The sequence below is a fragment of the Trichechus manatus genome, unplaced genomic scaffold (genome assembly GCF_000243295.1).
Source record: "Trichechus manatus latirostris isolate Lorelei unplaced genomic scaffold, TriManLat1.0 scaffold00065, whole genome shotgun sequence".
In the NCBI taxonomy this organism is placed as follows: domain Eukaryota; kingdom Metazoa; phylum Chordata; class Mammalia; order Sirenia; family Trichechidae; genus Trichechus; species Trichechus manatus.
The window spans coordinates 4,043,267-4,066,086 of record NW_004444001.1 but is presented as its reverse complement, the minus strand read 5'-3'; the positions used below and the strand labels follow the sequence as shown (position 1 = coordinate 4,066,086).

General features: G+C 49.6%; 1 protein-coding gene across 1 annotated transcript in view; it reads right to left on the bottom strand.

The window, feature by feature from the left end:
• Positions 1-8,762: 8,762 nt before the first annotated feature.
• The window catches only part of GLP1R (glucagon like peptide 1 receptor), a 52,788-nt gene continuing 38,730 nt past the window's right edge, over positions 8,763-22,820 (bottom strand). Inside the window, exons 6-13 of the mRNA XM_023734114.1 lie at positions 22,135-22,288; positions 21,352-21,511; positions 16,498-16,558; positions 15,683-15,752; positions 15,471-15,559; positions 14,997-15,135; positions 13,743-13,784; positions 8,763-9,001 (exon numbers count right to left, since the gene is read on the bottom strand). Of these exons, the coding sequence (XP_023589882.1) occupies positions 8,834-9,001; positions 13,743-13,784; positions 14,997-15,135; positions 15,471-15,559; positions 15,683-15,752; positions 16,498-16,558; positions 21,352-21,511; positions 22,135-22,288 (883 nt within the window). The 3' untranslated portion in view covers positions 8,763-8,833. The remainder of the gene's footprint in view (positions 9,002-13,742; positions 13,785-14,996; positions 15,136-15,470; positions 15,560-15,682; positions 15,753-16,497; positions 16,559-21,351; positions 21,512-22,134; positions 22,289-22,820) is intronic.

Sequence of the window (22,820 nt, the reverse complement as noted above, 5' to 3'; positions counted from 1 at the left end):
GCCCCATATGCCATTATGGAGACAACCTCAATTTGGGGGCATTATTGGGGCTTGGGGGGCTTGACATGCTCTCAGAGGATCCGCATAGTGGATGCAGAAAGTCTCAAAAGCTGCTGCATTTCTAATGTGATGAATGACACCAGTACTAATTCAGAGAAGGAGCCCAAGAGGCAAGTGACCCCCTCCTGCTGGAAGAGGGTCCATGTCTGAGAAGCAGGTAGAGGTCAAGGCCAGAAGAATGGGTGTGAGAGATCTGCTGTTGCTGCTGGTGCTGAGACTCCGTGGATGTAGCATCTTCTCTGGACTTGCTGGCCCTATCATGCTTTTGTTGGCAGTATGACTCTTTACTGATTTCTGGAAGAAGACATTTGTAAATACCTTATGTAAATGTGGTGCTATAGATTTTTTCTTGATTGCTAAGAATATTCCAACACAGTGCCATTCTTAAAGTCACATGATTCTGTTATATAATAATATGAGTATACACAAGACATCTTTTCACCCGTATTTTTAACCATACCTTTCCAAAGGACAGAAGGATATTGGTTTAGTTTGACCAGAGTGAGGTGTCTGCTTTGGGGTATGTCCCCTGAACTTTGGCTTTCTAGTCTCCACCTCCTACACCAGGATTTTAAAGATGAGAGAGCTTGAGGTTGTTTTTCATTGGGAAGCAACCTGTAATCTGTGGGTACTGGTGAGGTTCATTAAAACTGTAAATTCAATTTCCTAGGAATTTAGATGGTTCTGAAACTTGCTGGAGGAAAAAATATATGGTAGTAAAACCAAACCCGTCTCTTTAAACCAGAAGTGTACATAAATGCTTATAAATTGGCTGAAGATTGGACCTTAAAGGTAAAGTAGCCACAGCCTTTTTGTGGCAGTTACTAAATTTGTGTAGTCCTGAACTCTTTTTCTAATTCCACTTGAGGTCACAGGGACTGAAAAGTCTCCTGTAAACACCATTTACTGTTTCAGATCCTTGCTCTTTCACTCTAGAGACTTGGAAATCTGTGTTTTGTTTTTTTTAATTGCCTGCCAATCCCCCCCAGGTGTTACCAGCCGGCTTTACCCCTAAGACAGCCCATCTCTTGGCATGGGGCTGCCCAGTGCTTGTGATTCTTAACTACTGATTTTATTCCTGGAAGTTGTAACACAGATAAATGCTGTTTCTACGCAAGGAGGAGCCACAGTAATTCATCTTTACTCCAGTGTCCAATGTGGGTGGGAAAAATAAATAAATAAATAAGAGGCTTGTTAAATTTACCCTAGGCTGTGGGCTTTTTTCTCTTTCAAAAATCACTGTGTTAGTTAAAATGAGCCTTTTTACCAAAGAAAAGGATCTATCACAGCTTGAGATTAGAGAATCCTACAGGGAAAGAGCTCAGATTTATGGATGGAGTTAATAACACTGACTAGAGACAGGCCTCCTAACCTAGTTGCCTGTAGCTTGCCATTTGTAATTCTCATGTTTTTTTTTTTTTTCACCGCTACAATTTCCTCCTCCCTTTCACAATGGCTCTTTTTCACTTTTAAACAGTCTGCTGTTTGTTCTTCTTCTTTCGCTTCCTGTATCTACTTTTTCTTCTGTTCTGGCCTCTTCATCCTCTCTTTCCCACCTACTTTAGGGGTTAACTCAATTCTTATACAATATTGGGTCTCTTTTCTCATCCTCTCCAACCATCTGGCTACATTTGTTATCTATTCCTGATTGTACTATTTGGATTTTTTTCACTCCTTCTGATAAGGGGGTCCCCACTGTTTTCAGTTTTTCTCTCTGCTGTGTGTGTGTGTGTGTGTGTGTGTGTGTGTGTGACACAGTGACTGATTGAAAGAGACGGAATGGTACAAGTTCACAGCATAGGCTTTTGAGAGGATGGCAACAGAAGAATGGGGGAGTCCCCAACTCTTGGGAGTGCCAATACATATGGCATATCAATGAGATCCTTCACCAATTCTACATGGAATTGGGGAATTCTACAATTCCCCATCTGTGGGGCAATAGTCATTAGAATGTGGCTTTATATTACACATGAACATGGGTGAATCTGGAGGTCAAGAATTCTCATTTGTTTCCCCCATGGCTGAGCCTCAAAGGACGCTCCCTTAACCCTTTCTTCAGTCTCAGGGTAAGCCTTACTAAGCTAAAGTGCACCTTTTTTTCTTCAGCTTGGTAGAATTCTCGCCTTCCATGAGGGAGACCTGGGTTCGATTCCTGGCCAATGAACCTTATGCACCACCCATCTATTGGTGGAGGCTTGCATGTTGTTATGATGCTGAACAGGTTTCAGTGGAGCTTCCAGACCAAGACAGACTAGAAAGAAAGAGCTGATGATCTACTTCCAAAAGGTAGCCCATGAAAACCGAATGAAGCACAATGGTCCTATCTACAACCAATCATGGGGATAGCACAGAACCAGGAAGTGTTTGGGGTCACCATGAGTTGGGGGCCAACTTGACAGCACCTAACAACAACAAATGTGGTAGTAATTAATTGGTTTGGGCAGATATTTTCCTGAAGTGGGGATGGGAGGGAGAAAAACCTCCAAGTTCCATTTTGCTCCTGTTGAGTGACCAAGTGAGGGCCAAGAAAGGTGAAAATATCAATAGAGGAGTGAATGAAGTTGAAAGCAAGATTGCTGCAAACCAAAAACCAAACCCACTGCGGTTGAGTCAATTATATAGTGACCCTGTAGGACAAAGTAGAACCTCCTCATAGAGTTTCCAAGGCTGTAATCTTTACAGGAGCAGACTGCCACATCTTTCTCCCATGGAGCAGCTGGTGGGTGCAAACCACTGACCTTTTGGTTAACAGCTTAGTGCTTAACCACTGCGCCACCAGGGTTCCTCAGGATTGGTGCAGACAAAGTGAAATGCAGAGACTCAGCAGATGTCAGAGCTGGCTCTATTTGTAGCTTGCTCTCAGAGTAAAAATTATTATGTTTGAAAGGGACAATTACTACAGCTTGCCAAAAAAAAAAAAAAAGAGGTGTGTTTAAGGAGCTTTTCAGCTAAACCTAAGCTGATTAAATTAATCTTCAAACAGAGGTAACTAAAATGGTGGAGGAATTAGGGAGGATCCACAATTCCTCTGCTCTTCTCTAAGAGTGAGTTGCAAATCCGGAGGGCAAGCAGTTATTTAAATGGCAGAAGAGTTCATTTTTCTGAAGATGAATCTCTAAAACAGCAGCTCCGTTCAATTCCTGAGGTGCTTTGCAAACAAGGCTCATGCTTTTATGACTTTTTTTTAAAATGGATTTAATGGGCTGAGTTCATTTAGACAGGGGAGATCAGATGAATGAGTGGAATTAGAGTATACATCCATTTGGCCGTCAGTCATTGTTTAAGTCACCGGACCACCCAACTTCTCTAATTAACTGACATTGCAGTCCCCGTATAAAGGCTGCAGTGAATAAATTAGTATTTGGTGAGTGCTTTGAAGATGAAAAGCACAATGAGTAATAAGCAAGGGTTTTTTTCCTTGAGGTGGAAACAGCATCTTTTGTGTTTTTCCACTGCACTGTGAATCACCTAGGTTGACATTGCAGAGAACCTTCTCTCCCCAAGAGAAGAGCCAAGGAAGAGGCAGAGACCCACAGTAGTGACAGGCTTTTATTTGACTTACAAGGTAAATTAAAAAGGAGCCCGCAACCATTCACATCTGTACAAGAAATTATACACATTTGCTACCTATAGTCCCAGTTTCTATTTTACACAAATTTATACCTTCAGGAATCATGTAAATGATCTTGTTTAAACATTCATGAAGAGCAAACATTCCCCAAGAGCACTGAAGAGAGAAATTTGGCTCGCCTCTCTTTTGGTGCATTTAAAGATCTGCTTCCAAGCCCTCTAAAGCCAATGAGATGTTGAGGATTATCTGCTTTGAGGATATGATGATTATTTTTAGTGGGAGAAGCTTAGAGGAACTGCAGATTTGGAAGTGTGAGCTGTTTGGCAAGATCCAGCCCTGTCTATCTTGGCAAATTTTGCCCCTTCCCGGCAGCCCCCGATGGCTCCCCTGCCACCCCAAACAAAGAACCTAACTTGTTATTATGTTCCAAACTTTGGTGGAAGCTCTTTACCGGCTACATCCAAACATTCTCATTTATATATTTGTTCTTCCCCTGGATTGCTTTCACACAGTGGTAATTAGTTATGCTAGATTGTCCGGGTTTACTAATTACTGACAGTTTGACAAGCTCCTTAGGGAAGGTTGCGTAACCCAATGTAAGTTAGGATCCAAGCCGCTGGCTCCAACGCTCCTCATTTCACCAGAATGTGGCATGCGGTGCATCGTTTCAGCCCTGGCAGCACCTCACTCTCAGCTGCACCCCCAAATTGGTCACAGCTGAGAGAACAGCATTCACAGCAGGTCTAGCAGGGTCTCCTCTTTACTGAGGCGACGGGGAGAAGTATGAGGAAGCTCATGAAGGGAGGGGTGATGCATTAGAAGAAAAAATGCAGCCACTGCTAGATGAAGTCCTGCAAAACAGTGGCTAAAATGGCCAAAGGGGAGGAGAGAAAACTTTCCCCTCTGAAGGACTCAGATATAGGTGAAGTCCAAGAGATTTTGGGGAGCTAACTGGAAAATAATTACACTTATCTGGTTCCTGCCAATCTGTATCCATTGACAGAGCAGAAGTAATTACAGACACTGTAGACACACTGTGGCGTTAAGTGTTTGAAATCATACTGCTTCATGACACTTGCTGATGTCGCCCTTCAGAAGGGACAGAGAGCTGGGAACACTGTGGGGGGGGGCATGGTAATGTCGTTTGCAGAAGTTTCCCATATTGGGCTATTTTCTTTCCCAAGAGAACTTACTCCAGCTATGAAAAGGAAAAGAATTAGACAGAGTTGATACTAATTTGGTTTCTGTTGAATATTTACCATGTTATCCACATAGCTGTCTTAGTACAGTAAGCTGACATTTTATTTGTAGATTTTTATAGTTTGCCTCATAGAAGCCAAAAGCAGGGTCAGCACAGATTAGAATCAATTCAGCGGAGGGGAAATAAACCTCTGGAATATATTTTGCCTTCCCTGAGCACGTCGCAGGCATTAGCAATAATGGGAGCCCTGTCTGCGCATGGAGAGGAAGCATCTACCACCCAAGCTCCCAACCATCCTCGCCCTTGGCTGTGCGGTACCATGACCTTCACAGTGGGTGTCGTGATTCCGGATTCATCATCTCCTAACTTTATACTGCTATGCACAGGACCAAAAAATAATCATAAGAAAAAGCCTTATTTCCTTGTGGTAGACAGCAGGAGGGGGGTGGAGGGGACGGAGAAGGGAGGTCTCCTCTCCGTGAGCTGCTGAAACGTAGCCAACACTGATGAGGGTAACCGTGCTTTTCAGAGCCTGGATGTGAACTGACTCTCCCTGTTTGCCCTTCGTGGTGACTGTGCCATCTTTGCTAGGCTACAGTTGCCCAGTTTGCTAGTCTTCTGCAACTTTAGGAAGTACCAGAGTGGCCAAGGGGAGGTTCAGGGCTTTCTTTTAGGTTCTTTTAGTCCACTTGGTGTGGATAAAAGCACAACTGCTCAGGCGAACATAGATGCAGCAGGGAAAAAATTAAGCCAACCCATTGAAAGAGCGCTGGATTTGCTCTTCAAAATGGCTCAATCCCTGTTTCTATGCATATGTGTGCTCGGAAGCATTTCATTGCTTAATTTTAAGACAAGAGTGGATGAGGTACTATAGCAGAAATAGCAAAGCACACCTTTCTCCTCTTCTCACCAGTATCAACCACGGAGGAGATGGTACCTTCACCAGCAGACATCTTTATTGTGTTTCCTCTTTTGAGAATAGTCCAGACAACACTGGTAATTTTTACTCGGAGTATCTTGAATGGCCATGTGTACTTTGCACCTATTCTTCCTAGAGACCTCATTGGACTGGAAGCCAGGATTAGGCCGGGGTCCTGGCCCAGGTCAGCCACTATCTAGCCGGCAAGTCACCTCTGTGGGTCTCACTTGTCTAGATCAGGGCAGGAGGGATCCCCAAAGTCCTTCCCTGCTCTGATTCTCTGAGAACTCCACTGACATGTGTTCTTCAGCATGAGGTGCCCTGAGGCAACCACAAATAAAGCCTGCAATCTGGAAAGTCGTTTTAAAGGGAAGGCAACTTTGCAATGTAAGTTGTTTGTTTCAGTTCTGTGATTTCGCAGCTCCAAAGACTGAAATGGCAAAGACAAGAGTTGACCCGATTTAAGCCCTTAACAAGTCTGGGGAGCTGGCCAGAGTGCTGAATTCTTGCGCCATTCACAACAGTCATGGGACCTTGCTGACTGCACAGCTCAAACACACACAGAGCCTACACCCTGCGACCAGCAGTAGTACCCCCAGGTCAGAGGCGGGCAAGAGTGTTCTCAGCAAGCTGCAGACTTGGGGCATGTAAATGCTAGTGGAATTTCAGAGTACACTGCATTCGATAGTTCCCAGACCTGTTGGAGCTATATTTAGCTTAGGAGAGTTTGGGAACAGCTTCAAGTGAGTACACTGCCATTCAAATGAATATTAATAGTACTGAGTCTTGGAGCAAAGAAAAGATTCCTTCAGTTCAGTATCTAGTATGTATTGGTGAAGGAAAAACTTCCTTAGTATTAAAAGGCTTTGGAGGAGGCTTTTAATACTGAAATCAGGAATCACCAGTCCCAGCTGGGAAAGACAACTCTACTTACAGGTTAAACCAAATTGTCTGAGCGTCCCAGGTGTCTAACTAAGGCCCTTCTCCCCACATTTCCTCCTTTTGCCAATTTATTTCATGCAGGTTGTATCAGTCTGTCTCTTTGTGTTGCTGTGTAGTGTATGAGTGATTCTCAGAATCTTCCAGTTTACCCCAAATGGAAACACTTGCACAATAGCTATACCCCACATCAACCCAACACTATTCATCTTCTCCCCTCTACCTCAAAGAGAAAGTCAAATGAGTGATGCCTTTTGGGAAGTCTGCCGTTGTTCTGGAGAAGCAGAAATGCCCCCTCCAACCTCTCTATATTGTCTCAGTCAATTCCTTTCTTTAGCCTGAGGTTCAGCTTCCCTATTAACATAGACACAACACTTCACTGAAGACGGAGTATAAGAAATTTTCTGCTTGATGTGTTTTATGTCCCATTATTATTTTCACTGCATATCACATGCCTCTCTGAGGGGCACAGGAGAAGTGTCTGGTGCAAGGCTTTGGGGGAAGGTCCCCCATCATTTAAAAAGCAGAAGGAGGGAGAAATGGACTCATAAAGGAACTCATCCGAAGCCTATCCCTCTGCCTTCTGAGGAGGTCTGGATTCCCAACAGTTCTCTCCTGTTCTGGAAACTTCCTTCACATGCATGAACTTAGTTGCCAGCCTCCCCAGGATGGCTGTCCCTTTCTTGTCTGCATCTCTGCAGTGCTGCTACGTGCTGCTTTCTCACTGCTGCTGGGGGTGGGATTGATAGGTTTTCTCATCTAGCCTTTTGCTGCCCATTATTTATGGGTGAGACTGAAGCCAGGGCAAACATTAATTAGCTCCAATTGTAGATAAGCCAAATCAATCACTACCCCACTCCCCCAGACAACACCGCAACAACAACCGTGACGATTTAGTCCTTGTTCCCATCAGGTAGGAGAAATCAGAATTGCACATTTGCACATACGGACTATTCACAGCAATAAAGACAAATTGTTAACATACATACAAGCTCCCAAGTGGGGGAATTTCAAATGGAGGAAACCTAGAGCAGGTGGAACCTGCCTCCATGGTGACAATGGGCACTGGGAGTTTCCCAGAAGAGGCTCTTCTTGGTCACATCCCCCAGAGTTAAAGGGTGCACCCAAACTCCCTTTCAAGATCCAGAATCTGGTCACAAATAGAAAGCATCTCCATGGAGGAGGTGGAGGCAAAGGATTTCTTGGTCCTCTGGGTTCCCAGTAGTGGCAGGTAATCGACACTCATGGTGTGGACATTCCTGAAGTGTCCCTGGCAAACCCCAGAGGATTGTTGGGCCTCTTTAGAACAGAATTCAGAGCTCATACCCCAGGGCTGGGCCCCTTGGTGGAGGGCCTGGCCTGGTTCCCTGGGTTCTGGGGCATGGTGGAAACAGACACCAAGGCAACTCAAATACCCCAGGGGAGAAGCGGGCACCAGCAAAGGAAATCTACAGGCATCTTCTCAATGCTTAGTCTCAACACCACCTGCAGCCACTTGCTGAACTGGCTGCTGGCAGTGACCCAAATGAACACCCCCTAGGAGAAGTTGAGTAGTGAGATAAGGGGGCAAGACTAGGGAAACAAGCAACCCAGATGCATAAACAGCTTCCATTAATGAGGAGGCAGATGAGGGTGGTGACCCCAACCGGAGGCAAGCAGGGTCGGCTCTCATTACCCAAGCTCTGCGTGTGGCTGAGGTTCTATCGGCCTCTTTCAGAACTGCCTCCTCTTGCAAGCCCCAAGCCCCCTAGTAAGCCATTGACCTTGAGTTTGAGTCTGGGGTTGATTTGCTGCTCTGTCTGGGGGAACCCAAGGGACCTTGTGGCTTTCTGGGAAGAAATCCTCCTCATTTTAGCCACAATCATTTTTCCTCTCCTCCTGCCACAGTGATCAAATTAGCAGACTGCTTTTCCTCTGAGAAAATGTGTCCCTGGGTCCCGGGAGGCACTGCCCATTTGCCTGACTGATGGGTTTGGGAAGGGAAAGCAGGGGCGCGTGTGTGCGTGTGCGTGTGTGTGCGCGCACGTGTGCATGCGTGTGCACAGATGTGGCCTTCCCTTCCCCTCTCCCCTGGAGGGTCTCTCCCACCTGGGAGGGCTGCCCAGCCAGCAGCGAGCACCACAGGGAGGGCGGTGCTGGAGCCTTAGCTGCAGGACGCCTGGCAGGTGGCTGTGTACACACTACTGGCCACGGTGCCCCCACTGCTCAGGCTGGTGGTGGGACACTTGAGGGGCTTCATGCTGCTGTCCCTCTGGATGTGCAGGTGCTCCAGCCGCCAGCGCTCCCAGCTCTTCCGAAACTCCATCTGGACCTTCCGAGGGAAAAAGGAGGGAAGCAAAAGCCATCATGCAAACGAACTGCCCACAAAATGGCCCCATTATTACATTAGTGGGGAAGGGAAAAAAATCCACTGCATTATATTGAGAGATACAAGTCAAGGCCTCCGGGCGCCTAAATTAATATCCCAATAAAATTGTTTATTGTTGTCTCCTATTTTCTGCCTCTTCTCGAGAGAGAGATGGGCTTGATGACCTAATTGGTCTTTTCCATCTCTAAACTCTGTGACTCAGCTAAGTACCTTTTACAGTCCATCACAGTATTATTTATCGGAAGAAAGAGGCAGGGAGATGGGAGATGGAGGGAGAAGAGAAGAGAGAATCTGACTTTGGAGAGCACTCTTCCAGTTTGAGCTAGGGCTTTCATTCAGGCCCTTCACAGGGGAGGAAGGAGTGAAGGAAGGACTGGGGCCAGTAGTGAGGAGGGGGGCTACAGGCAAGGGCTTCTCAGCCTAGATCTGAGCTAAGCCCACCCAGGGAGACTCTGTGGTGACCATGGTGGGTGCAGCCCAGGTGAGACCAGTCACCCAGAATCCCTGCTGGGCTGAGCTCTAGCCTGGCTCACCAGGAAGAGTCTTCTCAAGATGCTTGGGGACCACATTGTTGGGGCAGTAAGATACACGTCCAAGAAACATGGCGGATCCCCAGTCACTTGAGGGGTTGTAGCAGGGCTGTGGCTCCCTGTGATGGCCAGAGATTCTTGTACATGAGAGGGGACTCCTGGCACCTGCATATCTAGTTCTGAGGGGTCCGGAGTGCTCCTCTGGGGGAGGCTTCCATAGGTTTGCTACTCCACCACCTCCCCTCCTCCCTGGACCTTCCCTCACTGGAATGTTGGGCCTGGACTCTCCCTCTCAGGCTCCCCACCTCCCCCAGCTGCCAGGAGGCCAGCTGCCAGCAGCTGTGGGTAAGCGGCTCGCTGCCAATCACCCCTCCCCCCAGCAGCCCCTGTGCAAACCGCCCTCCTCTCCTCCTCCTTCTACAAGGGCTGTCATTCATCTTGCTGAGCCCAGCAAGATGCTGGCGTGGGCGCATGCCATTCCTTAAAAGAACTTTTTCTGAGCTGAGGTCGGCCAGAGCCTGCCTGCCAGGACGGCCCCAGTATCATGGGGCAGCGTCACCGAGCCCAGGCTTAGGCGGGGGAGGGAGGCTGAACAGACACCACCGATGGCCACCCTGAGCGTGCCCGAGCGTGTGCTGGCAGCTGGGATGGGGATGCCGAGGCTGGTAGTTGCCCCTAATTGTGCAGCCTATCTTGTCTCACAGCCCTTCAACTGTGGGGTTGTGGCGATGGGGGGAAGATGGTAAACTGAGGCACATCCATGGGAAGCCACCTCAGTGACTGAAGAGATTTCATGGATACCAATAGAGAATTGGACAGAACCAGGACTTCTCAGAGTGCTGACCCATAGTGTCCCCTTCTGCCCTCATCTCTTTTTCTGAACCTCTGTTGTGGCCCCTGTAATTATGATTATCATTAATAACAACAATTTATTGTATGCTTACTATATACCAAACATCTCCATACAAGATCTTAATTAACTTTCACATCAACATTATGAAGTAGTTCCTGTTACTTACTAATTCCCACTTAATTCTGAGGAAACTGAGGTGCAGAGTACTGAAATATTTGTCTAGGTCTCTCAGCATATATATGGGGGCAGTGGTGGGTCAGTGGTAGAATTCTCACCATCCACGTGGAAGACCTGGGTTCGATTCCTGGCTAACGCACCTCATGCACAGCCACCACCCATCTGTCATTGGAAGCTTGTGTGTTGCTATGATGCTGAACAGGTTTCAGCAGAGCTTTCAGACTAAGATGGACCAATGACCAATGACCAGGCCATCATTTCTCCTCGGGTCACAAGTGCCTGGCATTGCTATGGCAACCCTTGGTCTGGAGAACAGCTCTTGTGGACAGAGTCCTCAGCCCAGGAGCCATGTGTGCCTGTTGCCCAATGATGGTGACGTGTCTTTCCTTGTGCTTGGAGGAGCCAGGGCATGAGAGGTCTTGGGTGGGTTTAAGAAAACTGGCAATGCGCCTGAAAGAGCAGGCAGATCTATCAGCCCTATGGGAAAGGCAGGCTGGGGCCTGCAGCCAGGCCTTATCAGAGGGGTATGACGCTGGTGACCTGGTGATTCGGGGTCAAGGTATTTGCCAAGGGCACAGCAGGGATGTGGCCCCACCCCTGTCTCCTTACAAAGCGGGGCCAGCCTTGGGTGGAGGGCGAGGGGGTGGTGACTGGGAGACCGGGCTTTAAGGAATAGAATTAGGAGAAGAGACCCAGCCAGGGGTCTGGGGAGCCTCTTGGCAGTGGAGGTGGGGAAGCTGAGGCGTGTGCATACAAGTGGGGTGTGGGGTGAGTGTATTGTTGACAGCACCGCTTTGAGGAAAAGGGGAGAGGGAAAAGGGGAAATGGGACTCAGGGGCCAAGAAGATGAGAAAGTGGCAGTAGGGAGCCTCCTCTCCTTAGAGGCCACTATGGGGACTAGGGACTGCCCTGCCCCCCTGTCGCCACTGGGGCTGGAGAATAAAGCAATGGTGGATGCTTAAGGCCGGGTAGCACATCACCTCCTGGCTGGCAACAGTTCCTGAAGGGAAGGCCTTCCCCTCACCCCACAGATCTATGGTTCCTTGTATTTCAACACATGCTTCCGTTTTTATAAAAGTTCTTCAAGGAGACTCAACCGTAGGGGAGAACCAGGGCTGTACAGACTTGCCGCTCTGTGGATTGAAGACAAGCCTATTGCCTGAGACCTCTCTGAGGGTCCTGCTCTCCAAACTGAACCTGGTGGGCCCTCCAAGACCTGCCCAGGGAGCGGCCAGAACCCCATTTATGAGTCACCCTTTGCCTGGCACCGCCTCCACCTCCCCAGCCCCAGTAGCCCCTAGGACATTAGTCGGGGGAATCCCTCCCCTCAACTTAATAGCTCAGCCACTCTCTAGCTATTGAATTGTTGTGTGCTGTTGAGTCAATTCCGACTCATACCAACCATAGAGGATGGCGCAGAACTGCCCCATAGGGTTTCCTAGACTGAAATCTTTACAGAAGATTGCCAGGTCTTTCTCCCAAGGAGCCACTGGTAGGTTTGAACCACTGACTTTTTGATTAGCTATCGAGTACTTAACCATTGCACCACCAAGTCTCCTAGCTATTGAATTAGGGCTATGAATTTCACTTTGTTGAACCTTAATTTTCTCATCTGTAAAACGGGGATTACAACTGCTATACGGGATTGGATTTAATAAAACACTTGAGCACCATACACATAGTATCACTCAGGAAATGACAGCAACGGGTTCGGTTTTGGTTTTTGGTAGAGATCCGAAGGCGACGTGCCCTGAGACCATCCTTCCCATAGGAGGCCAGTTCAGAGGAGGCAGGGGGAAGCCTCCAGGGCAGGGGAACATTCCCCTCCTCTTCCCTCCCTCTTGCTGGGCCTTGTTTTCTCTGCACAATGTCTTCCGAAGGTGAGGCCCCAATCTCCAGGAATCACTGAATATAAAATGATACATAATTGCTACATTGTTGTGTGCTGTCAAGTCCATTCAGACTCATAGCAACCCTACAGGACAGAGTAGAACTGCCCCACAGGGTTTCCTAGGCTGTAATCTTTACTGGAACAAATCGACAGGTCTTCTCTCCTGCAGAGCCGCTGGTGGGTTCAAACTGCCGACCTTTCGGTTAGCAGCCAAGCACTTAACCATTGTGAAACCAGGGCTCCTCATAATTGCTTTACCTATTGCTTATTGAGTGCCCAGGAGACAGTATGCATGTTTCTTCATGCCAAGTGGCAGCTGTGAGGGGCTGAGGTGAGCCTTCAGTAGCCCACCCGTTCTCAGCTCCTGCTTCCCACGCTGGGTGCACCTTTTCATGCTTTAGCTCATTTCACCCTGACAACAATCTCATAAGTGGGCTTTATTGCCCCCATTTTACAGATGAGGAAACTGAAGTTCAGAGAGAGAGTATGACTTGCCCAAAGCCACACATTAAGTGATGTGGACTGGACTGGAGCAGAGAGGTCTGACACCAAAGCCCACATGCTTGCATCTTTTCTGCTACATCACATTGCTTCTTTGAGCCATCCACAAATTCCCCAAAATGCTGAGGTTCCCACCCAGTGCTCCACCAGCTTCCCCCACACCCACAGCAAAAGGCTGTTGTCCACATCTGCTACTATTTTCCAGGCCAAATCTGGGGCAAGTTTCTCACTCTCTCTGACCTCTAATGTTCTCATGTGTGAAAATGGGAATACTGAAATCAGAATTTTAGCAGGGTTTTTTTGAGGGAGGGGTGAAAATTAAATGAGATAGTGATCATTAAAGCCCCCAAGTATGTGGCTTGGGCATGTGTGTGTTGAATTCCCTCGTAACAGATAGTCTCCACCACCCTAGAGTTTACTCAGGACCCCCTTAACATAAGGCTGGGTCTTCCCCACCCTCACAGCCGCTGCCATCATTAGGGTATGCCTGCACCATACACACACACACACACACACACACACACACGTGCATGTGTGAGAGAGAGAGACCCATGCACAGAAAACAATATATGGTCAAGATGCCTCCTCAAACTCTAGTGCCTCAGTGGGGTGAGTGGGGAGGGGTTTCAGCTGAAAGGACTGATGGAAATCCTTCATTGCACAACTCCAGAATAGCAATGGTAGCATCAGCCCACCAAGGACAGCCCACTACCATCCCCTCTCAGGCCTTACCTCATTGTTGACAAAGCAGTACAAGATGGCCACCATCAGCCCCTGAAAGCAAGAGGCATGTCAGCAGGGAGGGAGCAGGAAGGAGGAGCCCTGCAAGCAGCTCTGGTCTGAAGCTCCTCGGGATTCCAGTCCCAACACCCCCTTCTCAAATTGGGCAGCCCTTGCAAACCCAGAGATGGGGATGGTGGGCTCCTCCTCACTTCCTTTCTGGAGGAACAAGAGGGCCCTTGCTCAGATACTGCAAAAGCTGTACAACCACCCTTTCCTTGAGGAGGCCTAATGGGATCAAGACCCCAGCCTCTGACCTTGGGGAATTTCCTCCCACCCCAACCCCATTTGTTGACTCAGTAGACTCAGTCCCATGGAACTGCATTCTTTTTATCTGTGTGTGTGTGCACATACATCCCATAACCCTCCTGAGGGGATGGGACCAAATTCTTATTATTTTATACCCCCAATGATACTCGCACACCCTCAACATCACCTGTTCTAGAGGAGAGGATCAATTCTTGGTTTTGGATTCCAACACATAGTGACCCTATAGGACAGAGTAGAACTGCCCCATAGGATTTCTACGGGTGGACTCAAACTAGATTTAAACTGCTGACCTTTTGGTCAGCAGCTGTAGCACTTAACCACTGCACCACCAGAGCTCCATATACATATATAAACAAAAAACCAAACCCATTGCTGTCGAGTCGATTCCGACTTATAGCAACCGTCTAGGACAGAGTAGAACTGCCCCATAGGATTCCCAAGGAGCACCTGTTGGATGTGAACTGCTGACCTTTTGGTTAGCATCCATAGCTCTTAACCACTACACCACCAGGGTTTCCTTTGGAACTATGGGACCCTTCAAATATTATTTTAATGTCTCCAAGATATTAGTTTCCTTATCTCTAAAATGGGAATAAGCCTGCAACCTCCTGGGGTTCTGTGAGCATTAAATGCACAACATGTAAGGCACCTGGTAGGGTGCCAGCCACCCACAGCAAGTGGCTCAGTAAATGGCAGCTTCGATGCCAGGCTGGATGCCCAGGGTTACATTTAGGAAGCTGTCTTGGCCAATGCACTTACAGAGAAGACTGGCCTGGGAGGTTGGACACCTGGCAATACTAGTTCTGGCTCTGCTTCAACCATGTGACTTAGGCAAGGGCCACGTCCCCTCAGGCCTCCACCTGCCATCTGCATGATGCAGGCTGCACTCTGGCCCACCCCCACTCTGAGCTTCCCAAGCCCTGGCTGTCAGGTCACCTGGAAGGAGGTAAAGGAGAGCTCTGTGAATAGCTTGATGAAGCGCAGTGTCCCCCGGGCGTGCTCATCCATCACAAAGGCAAAGATGACCTCGTGTGTCCCCAGCAGGGGGATGAGCGTCAACGTGGACTTGGCAAGTCTAGGGGGCAGGGTGAAGATGTCATTCTGGACCTCTCCCGTGGACCCCTGCCCCTTTCTCCTTCTCCCCCACCCCAGGGTCTAGCATCTGGGTCATAGACACTTCAGTACACCAAATACTTGGGACAGTCTTTCTGGAGGGGAGGAAGTAGAGGTCAAGACCCCCCAGAAGCCCAGGGGGCTGCCCAGGTCCAGGGCTGAAGGCAAGGCTTGGCTCCTAGGCCAGGCCTGGGTGGGAGAAGAGGGCTGCATAGGGTCCCAAGCTCATTGCCCCATGATCTCTCCGCTGAAAGGAAGGGTTGAGGGTTCCCAGCAAAGCCAGCTCTGTTATGTCACCTGCACTTGATGTCTGTCTTGCACATGAGATTGGCCTTTAGTTTGGCCACCACAATGCAGATGACCCGGACAAAGATGAGGAAGTTCACCTGCAGGACAGATGGGCAGTGGCTGGGGGCCCTCTCATGATGCCCACTCTACCCAAGTCTTTCCCTAGCACCACCCCAGGCCCACCATAACTCCCACTCCCACCCCCCAACGCAGTCACTCACCCCAATAGCAAAGAGAATGGGCAGCCGGATAATGAGCCAATAGTTCATGTTTGAGTTCCTGGTCCAGCAACTGGGGAGGAAGAGACGCTCACATGCATCCACTCCTTGTGGTGCGAACGGTTAAGTGCTTGGCTGCTAACTGAAAAGTTGGTGGTTCAAACCCACCCGGCAGCTCCACAGGAGAAAGACCTGGTAATCTGCTTTTGTAAAGATTACAGCCTAGAAAACGCAATGGGGCAGTTGTACTCTGTCACATCGGGTCACTACGAGTTAAAAATCAACTCAATGGCACGCAACAACATACATATAGATAGCCCAGCACACGGTGTGGGCACAGAGATGCACAAATACACATGGCCATGAGAAGTCACACACACAAAGCCACACAAACCTGCCACTGGTCCCCACCAACCAGTCCACAGACCCACACAGAGTCCTACATGTGCACAGCTGCACAAACACACATTGTCCTACTATATGGCTACACACAGAGAGATACACCACCTCCAAACAAGCTGTCATAGACCTGCAATCAGTCATGTATATACCCAGTGCCATACACAAAATAACGTAAACATTGCATTCACAGATAATACAGAAAAACCTGCAGGAGGGCAGCATGTACCCATAGATACAGCCACACTTGTAATCATACAAGCCCCAGGGAGAGGGGGATTCAAGAACTAGATTCGTACATTAGGCTCCTGGCCCCTCCGTTTAGGGTGGGAGCCACATGCCCAGGGGCTAAGGAATCCCATGGGCTTTGAGAATCGGGGACCTTCACACACCCAGCCCCCTTGGAGCCAGACACTCACCCCTCATCCTCATAGAGGTACTTGACGATGCCCCAGGGAATAACAAACAGCAGGGGAACACCTAAGAGGAGAGAGGGAAAGAGAGAGAGGGGAGAAGGGCTGGCAGGCCAGAGGCACATCCAGAGGCCTCTCCATGCCTGGGGCCTCTAAGCCCCTCTCCTTGCCTGGCCCCAAACCAAGTTTTCTAGCAGGGATAGAACTAGGCTGGTCCAGGGGCATTGGGGAATAGATGGCAGGAAACCTACCTTGAATCGCCCAACTCTCCCTTAGACAGAGGCCCCCATCATTATGGCCATATTACAATCCTCACCAGTTTGCTCCCTCCCCATGTGCCAAGCACACTGTCTCAGCCTGCCTCCATGTCCCAGCCAGGACACAGACACCCAAATAGCACAGTGACAGGGCCGTGGGGTGGAGAGGATGGCTGGATGAGGTGGGGAGCAGGTGAGCCCTCCAATGCCCTCTCCTCCCTTGCTTTGGCCCACATGCTCATCTCAAGTGACCCCTTCAGGTGCTGGGAGCCTCTCCAATCACCCACTACCACCACCATGCACCTGTAACTGGCCGGGGCTAAAGCCTGCAGTAGAGAGAGACTGAAGCCCTATCCTTGATGCCAACTAACTGTCCACAGTGGCCTGTGATCACAACAGCTGCAACAATAAGTATACTTTCAATTTGGCTGAGACTTAACTGGTATGGTAGAAAGCCTCTAAGATGGCCTCCAAGGATCTCCATCTCCTGGTATTCACACCCTTGAGTAGTCCATGTTGTCTCAGGATTGGTCTGTACGACCAATAGCTTATGGCAGAGGTGATGGTGTGTCACTTCTGAGATTAGGTTATAAAAGACCCTGTGGCTTCTATCTTGGGCTCTCTCTCTCTCTGACCACCTGCTCTGGGGAAAACCAGTTGTCACGTCATGAGGGCACTCAGGTAGCGTATGGAGAGGCCCCTGTGGTGAAAATGGAGGTCTCCAGCCACCAGCCAGCAAGGAACTGCAGCTTCTTGCCAGCAAGTTCATGAGTGAGGTTGGAAGTGGATTCACCATCCCCAGTTAAGCCTTGAGATGGCAGCAACCCTGGCTGACAGTTTGACTACATCTCTGTTGGGGATCTGGAACCAGAGGCACTGAGCTATGTTGAACCCAGATTCCTGACCCATAGAAACTATGAGATAATAAATAAATGTGTATTGTTTTAAGCTGTGAAGTTTTCAGATAATTTGTTACACAGCAACAGATGACTAACACAACTGACTTCAGTTCCATGAGGGCAGAGTCTGGACCTTATTCATCTTCAGAGCCTCAGTGTTCAACTGAGAGCTCAATATATGTTTGTAGATTTAACACTGGATTACCCATCCTCACATGACAGATAAGGAAATAGATCAGAAGCTCAGGGGGATAGAGGTGGGATTAGAACTCAGGGTAGCGTTCCCATGCCCATTCCAACCACCTTCAATGGATCTCTGCCCTGACTCTCTGCAGGACTGCCTCTACGGGTGTCTCTCTCAGAACTGGAGATGTGGGTATCTGAGATAGGTAATGGTGTGCATTCAACAGTAGCTACTGAGCACCTGGATGCCGTGCCTGGATGGAGTGGGCTTGATGATGCAGACATGAGGATGGAGGAAGCAGGGCCTGCTGGTGAGGAGCTCACAGCTGGCCAGCATTCTTTATCAGATACCTGTCTCCTTGCCCACTTACTTTTACATGATCCAGACCTGGCAGCATCCACAATGCTTTAGTAACAGGCTTTCATGAGACTGGATAAGGGACAGGATGACCTCCAAAGGCCCTAGCACATAGTGTAGGGTCTGCCACATAGATGATGTTCAGTGAGAATGGAATGAATGAGTGAATGAGTGAATTAATGATGAGACAATGAGTCAATATATCAATGAGTGAAGGGAAATGCTGTGCTCCAGGCAAGAACACGCTAGCTCCCTGAGCCACATGTGCATACTGACACCTCCTTCTTGGGCACCCCCAGCCACCTGCTGTCCTTTCTTTCTCAGACCCCACTCCAGGATGGGGGGTTCACCCATGTTATTGGCCAGACTTGGTGAACTTCATTCATTCATCAGTTTAATGGATTGAATTGTGTCCCCCAAAAATATGTGTTGGAATCCTAACCTCTATACCTGTGGATGTATTCCCATTTGGGAATAGGGTTTGTTATGTTAATAAGACCCTATCAGTGTAGGATGTGTCTTAAATGTAACCACTTTTGAGATATAAAAAGAACAGATGAGCCATAGAACAAGCAAGCACAAATGGAAGAACACTAGATGCCACGTGGAGATTCTAAGGAATGCCAAAAAGAACACTAGAGAAGCTGAGACAAGGATTTTCCCCCAGAGCCGACAGAGAGAAAGCCTTCTCCTAGAGCTGGTGCCCTGAATTTGGACTTGTAGCCTTCTGAACTGTGAGAAAATAAATTTGTTTGTTAAATTCATCCACGTGTGGCATTTCTGTTACAGCAGCACTAGGAAACTAAGACAATCAGCATCTCCTAACAAAGCCTTTTAGAAAAACACAGGCACAGCCCTGCCACATGCAAACACTAAACACTCCCTGCTGGCTTCATCTTTCTCCCATTTAGAACACCAGTGAGACAGATTGGAGAAAAAGCTCGAATTAAGAAACACAGAACTGGCTCAGGGAAGTGAGTCCCTCATCCATCACCTGCCTCCCTCTGGCCCAGCCTCCCTGTGATGGGTAGCTCTCTGCCCTTAGGCTGCAATAGAAGCTGACATGCCTTTTGGGAAGACCCCTTCCCAACTGTGTTAGAGTCCTATTTCTAATTCATCCATTTACATGTGAAGCTGAAGGTCAGTTTCCCAAACCTCCCAATTTCAGTAAGGTCACCTGGCAACACAAGAGAGCTCTCAACCACTGTGAATCTCTCTCTCCATCCCTCTGTCTTTGTCACTCTGTCTCACTGTATCTCCCCAGTGCAATTCCTCAAGAAGAGGATGTTCTAGTTGAGGAAGGGGGCCCTCTGGGGCCTGCCCTTGTGCGCCTTGAGATGGCCAGTCCCAAGCTGGGGCCGTGCAGTGGTGAGGAAAGGACCAGCACCCTCTACTCAGAGACCTGCAAGGCATCCAGTGTCCCTACCAACTCCCAACCAACCACTTCCAAGCCTTCTGTGCACAGATACTGTCCCTCTGATTGTTCCTGTCCTCAGGTCACCATGGTGACAGGCACTAGAAGCGCTGATGCTATTTTCCAGAATGGACAGACATCCCCCCTACCCTGAGGACAGCCTTCCCAGAGCCCCCCTTGATGGCTCTCTCCACCCCCACCCCTAGTTAGCTACAGGGCTCTCCAGCTCCTCATTGCCTCTTTGGCTGCCCCCAGTGTGAAGAGGCCTGGGAAGGGAGGGGCTGGGCCCTGAGGGAGGAGAGACGAGGGAGGAGGGTGGGAGCTGGAGCTGTGTGCAGAGGCTAAGCACAGCTGCTGGGGACCTGAGCCTGCTGCGCTGGGACTGCAGGGGCCCGAAGAGATACAGCCCAGGCTAGAGAACTTCACAACATGGCCTGCAGTGGGGCCCAGAGCTCCAGTGCCTGCTGCACCTTTAAGGTCCTGCCCCTCTGTGGAGCTGGGTACCCTCAAGCCCGTTAGATCTACTTTTCTACACAGGAGCTGTACAGAGCAAACTGGCCAAGAAACAGCAGCACAAAGGAGTGAAGTGCAAGGACAGGGGGCAGGGAGGCCGAGAAGGACAGACAGGGCACAGAGCCATGGGGGCCAGGGCACCCTGGGCACTTCCTGAAGAGATGGGCCGGCATTCCTGGTCCCTGAACAACCTTGCAAAGGTGCAGAGGCAGGAGCCAGGATGAGGTTGGGGAGGGTATCCAGGGAAGAATCTGGCTGTGTCTGGGGTGGAAGTCCCTGGTGCATGGGGCTGGCCCAAAGGGATGAGCAAGAGTTCTCCTGGAGATCGGGGGCAGCAGTGGTCAGAGTGGCCTGAGGCAGGTGAGTGAGGGATGAGAGGAGTGAATGAATGAGTGGCAAAGCTCAAGATCGGGAGGCTGGGGTGCAGGGTCCTGTGGGAGGGAGATTAGGGGGCAGGGCCTGCTCTCTGCCCCCTCCTTGGTGACTGCCTGTGGGTACCTCCAGAGGAAGGGCTGTTGCATCTGGTGTCTGGTAGCATGAGGGGTTCCAGCCCCCATCCCACCCCTCCACCCCTGCCCTTCATTGAATCCCACATGGTGAGAGGCAGAAGCACAACCAGAAATGTTCCAGCAAAAAAAAAAGACACGATGGTTCTCAGCAAACTTTTTTGGCTAGAACATTTCCAGCTGGGCTCCAGGCACATCCGTGGTCCACCCCTTTCCTTGGTTGGCCTCTGGCCACCCCACCCACATCGCTCTCCTCCAGCCCCTTCTCTTCATCATCACATGACAGCGCCATAGCCCCTCAGCCCGCCTCCCCTCCCCAGTGAGGTCCAGGACTCCCCATTTCCCTTGGGGCCATGGGCTTCCAGGACTGGGCGCGGGGATCTATCCCCATAGGGTCTTAAGTATTTAATGCCAGTGCCATGACCTCCAATGGTATATGTTGTGGTGAGAGTGGGTATATTTGGCCAGATGAGGGTGGAGGTCTCTGCTTCCACTAAGGAAGCATGACCCCCACAGTGCTATGACGCCCCACTGGCAGTGGGTGCTGTGCCCAGGAGGGAGTTATCCAGTGGGCCCTGCCTGTTGGCCTAAAGCCAGGTCCTTAGTCCCAAATTGGCCTCCGGGGAGCACCTGATGGCAGCAGTGTAAGGAGGGGTCAGGGTCTCCCCCTCTCCCACCCTTCCACAGGTCCCGGGTGGAGGAAAGGGAGGTGAATGATGGTAGGTCTTACCCCAGCCTATGCTCAGATAGAGCCTGAAGATGCGCTGCTCTGAGAAGACTGAGAGGGCCAGCAGCGTGTATAGGTACACTCCCTCGACCAGGAGCCAGTAGTAATTGGCCGCTACGCAGTACTGCATGAGCAGGAACACCAGGCGGCAGCCCGCAGAGTCCTGGGGGCAGAGGAATGGTCCATAGGGGACAACAGCTCTGCCCCCTGCCTCCCTTGACCCCCCCTCCCTGTCCTGCCCCAGCTGCTATCCTGTCCAGGGCAAATGGAGGATGAGAACCTAATATCATCTGACCAGGGCTAGTACTAAGAACTTTACCTGCTTTTGAGCACTGAATCTTCACTAACCTGAGTGGAAGAAACAAATATTATCCCCATATAGATGAAAAAATTGACATCAGAGAAGTGAAGCGACTTGCCCAAAACAATGCAGCTGTTGAGTGGCAGAGCTGGGATTCAAACCCAGATCTGTCTCCAAAGACCACTCCTGTGTCAGACTGAGAACTCCTTAAGGCAGGGCAATATCTCCCTCCTCAGACTGGGAGTTCTCCATGGTGGACTGCCTCTCTTATCAGACTGGGGGCTCCTGAACCTCAGGGCTGTGTCTCCTTCCTCAGACTAGGAGCTCTCCATGGCGGGCTGCCTCTCTCATCAGACTGGAGGCTCCCTGAGGTCAGGGTGGGTAGGTCTTGCCTTTTCTTGCCCCAGGCCTGGGTGGGGTGGGGGAAGCAGGAATTCCCTGACCATCCATCCCTCCTCAGGCCCCTCGTAAACATGACCACACACCTGGTAGGAGAGGAGCCCATCCCACTGGTGCTGCTGGGCAGCCGTGCTGTACATCCACTTGAGGGCTGTATCCTTGATGAAGACGGACAGAGCTCGGAGGATGAAGGATGCAAACAGGTTCAGGTGGATGTAGTTGCGGGTGCAGTGCAGGTGTCTGCAGGAGCAAGCAGGGCCCTTCTCTGACAAGATGGCCAGCAGTTCAGCTCTACAAAGCTCGGCTATCAGGCTAACACATACACATGCAGGTTTCCAGCTCTGGGCTTGTGCTCATGTCTTCCTTCCTCTGAGCATGCCCTCTTCCCTTCAACTTGGAAAATTCTTTGGGTCCAACTCAAGTCCTGACTCTCCATGAAGCCTTCAGTTGTGTAGTCACTGCCTCCTCCTCCCATCCCACTTTCTATCCTTCTCTCTGCACCATCTTCCTTTATACAAAGTCATGTATAACCAAACTGATTTATGTGTGAGGATTGGTTTCCCCAGTGGGGACTTTGCTTTGCTTCTTGATGACAGGGCCCATGTCTTACATGTCTCCTACCTTGCAAAGGTAGATTGGGGCCAGGCACATGGTAGGAATTAAAGAAGTATTGGATATAATTTCAATATCCTCTCATGTAAACACTCTTAGCAAGCTGAAAATACAAGGGCATTTCTTAACCTGATAAAGGGTATCAACCAAAACCAAGAGC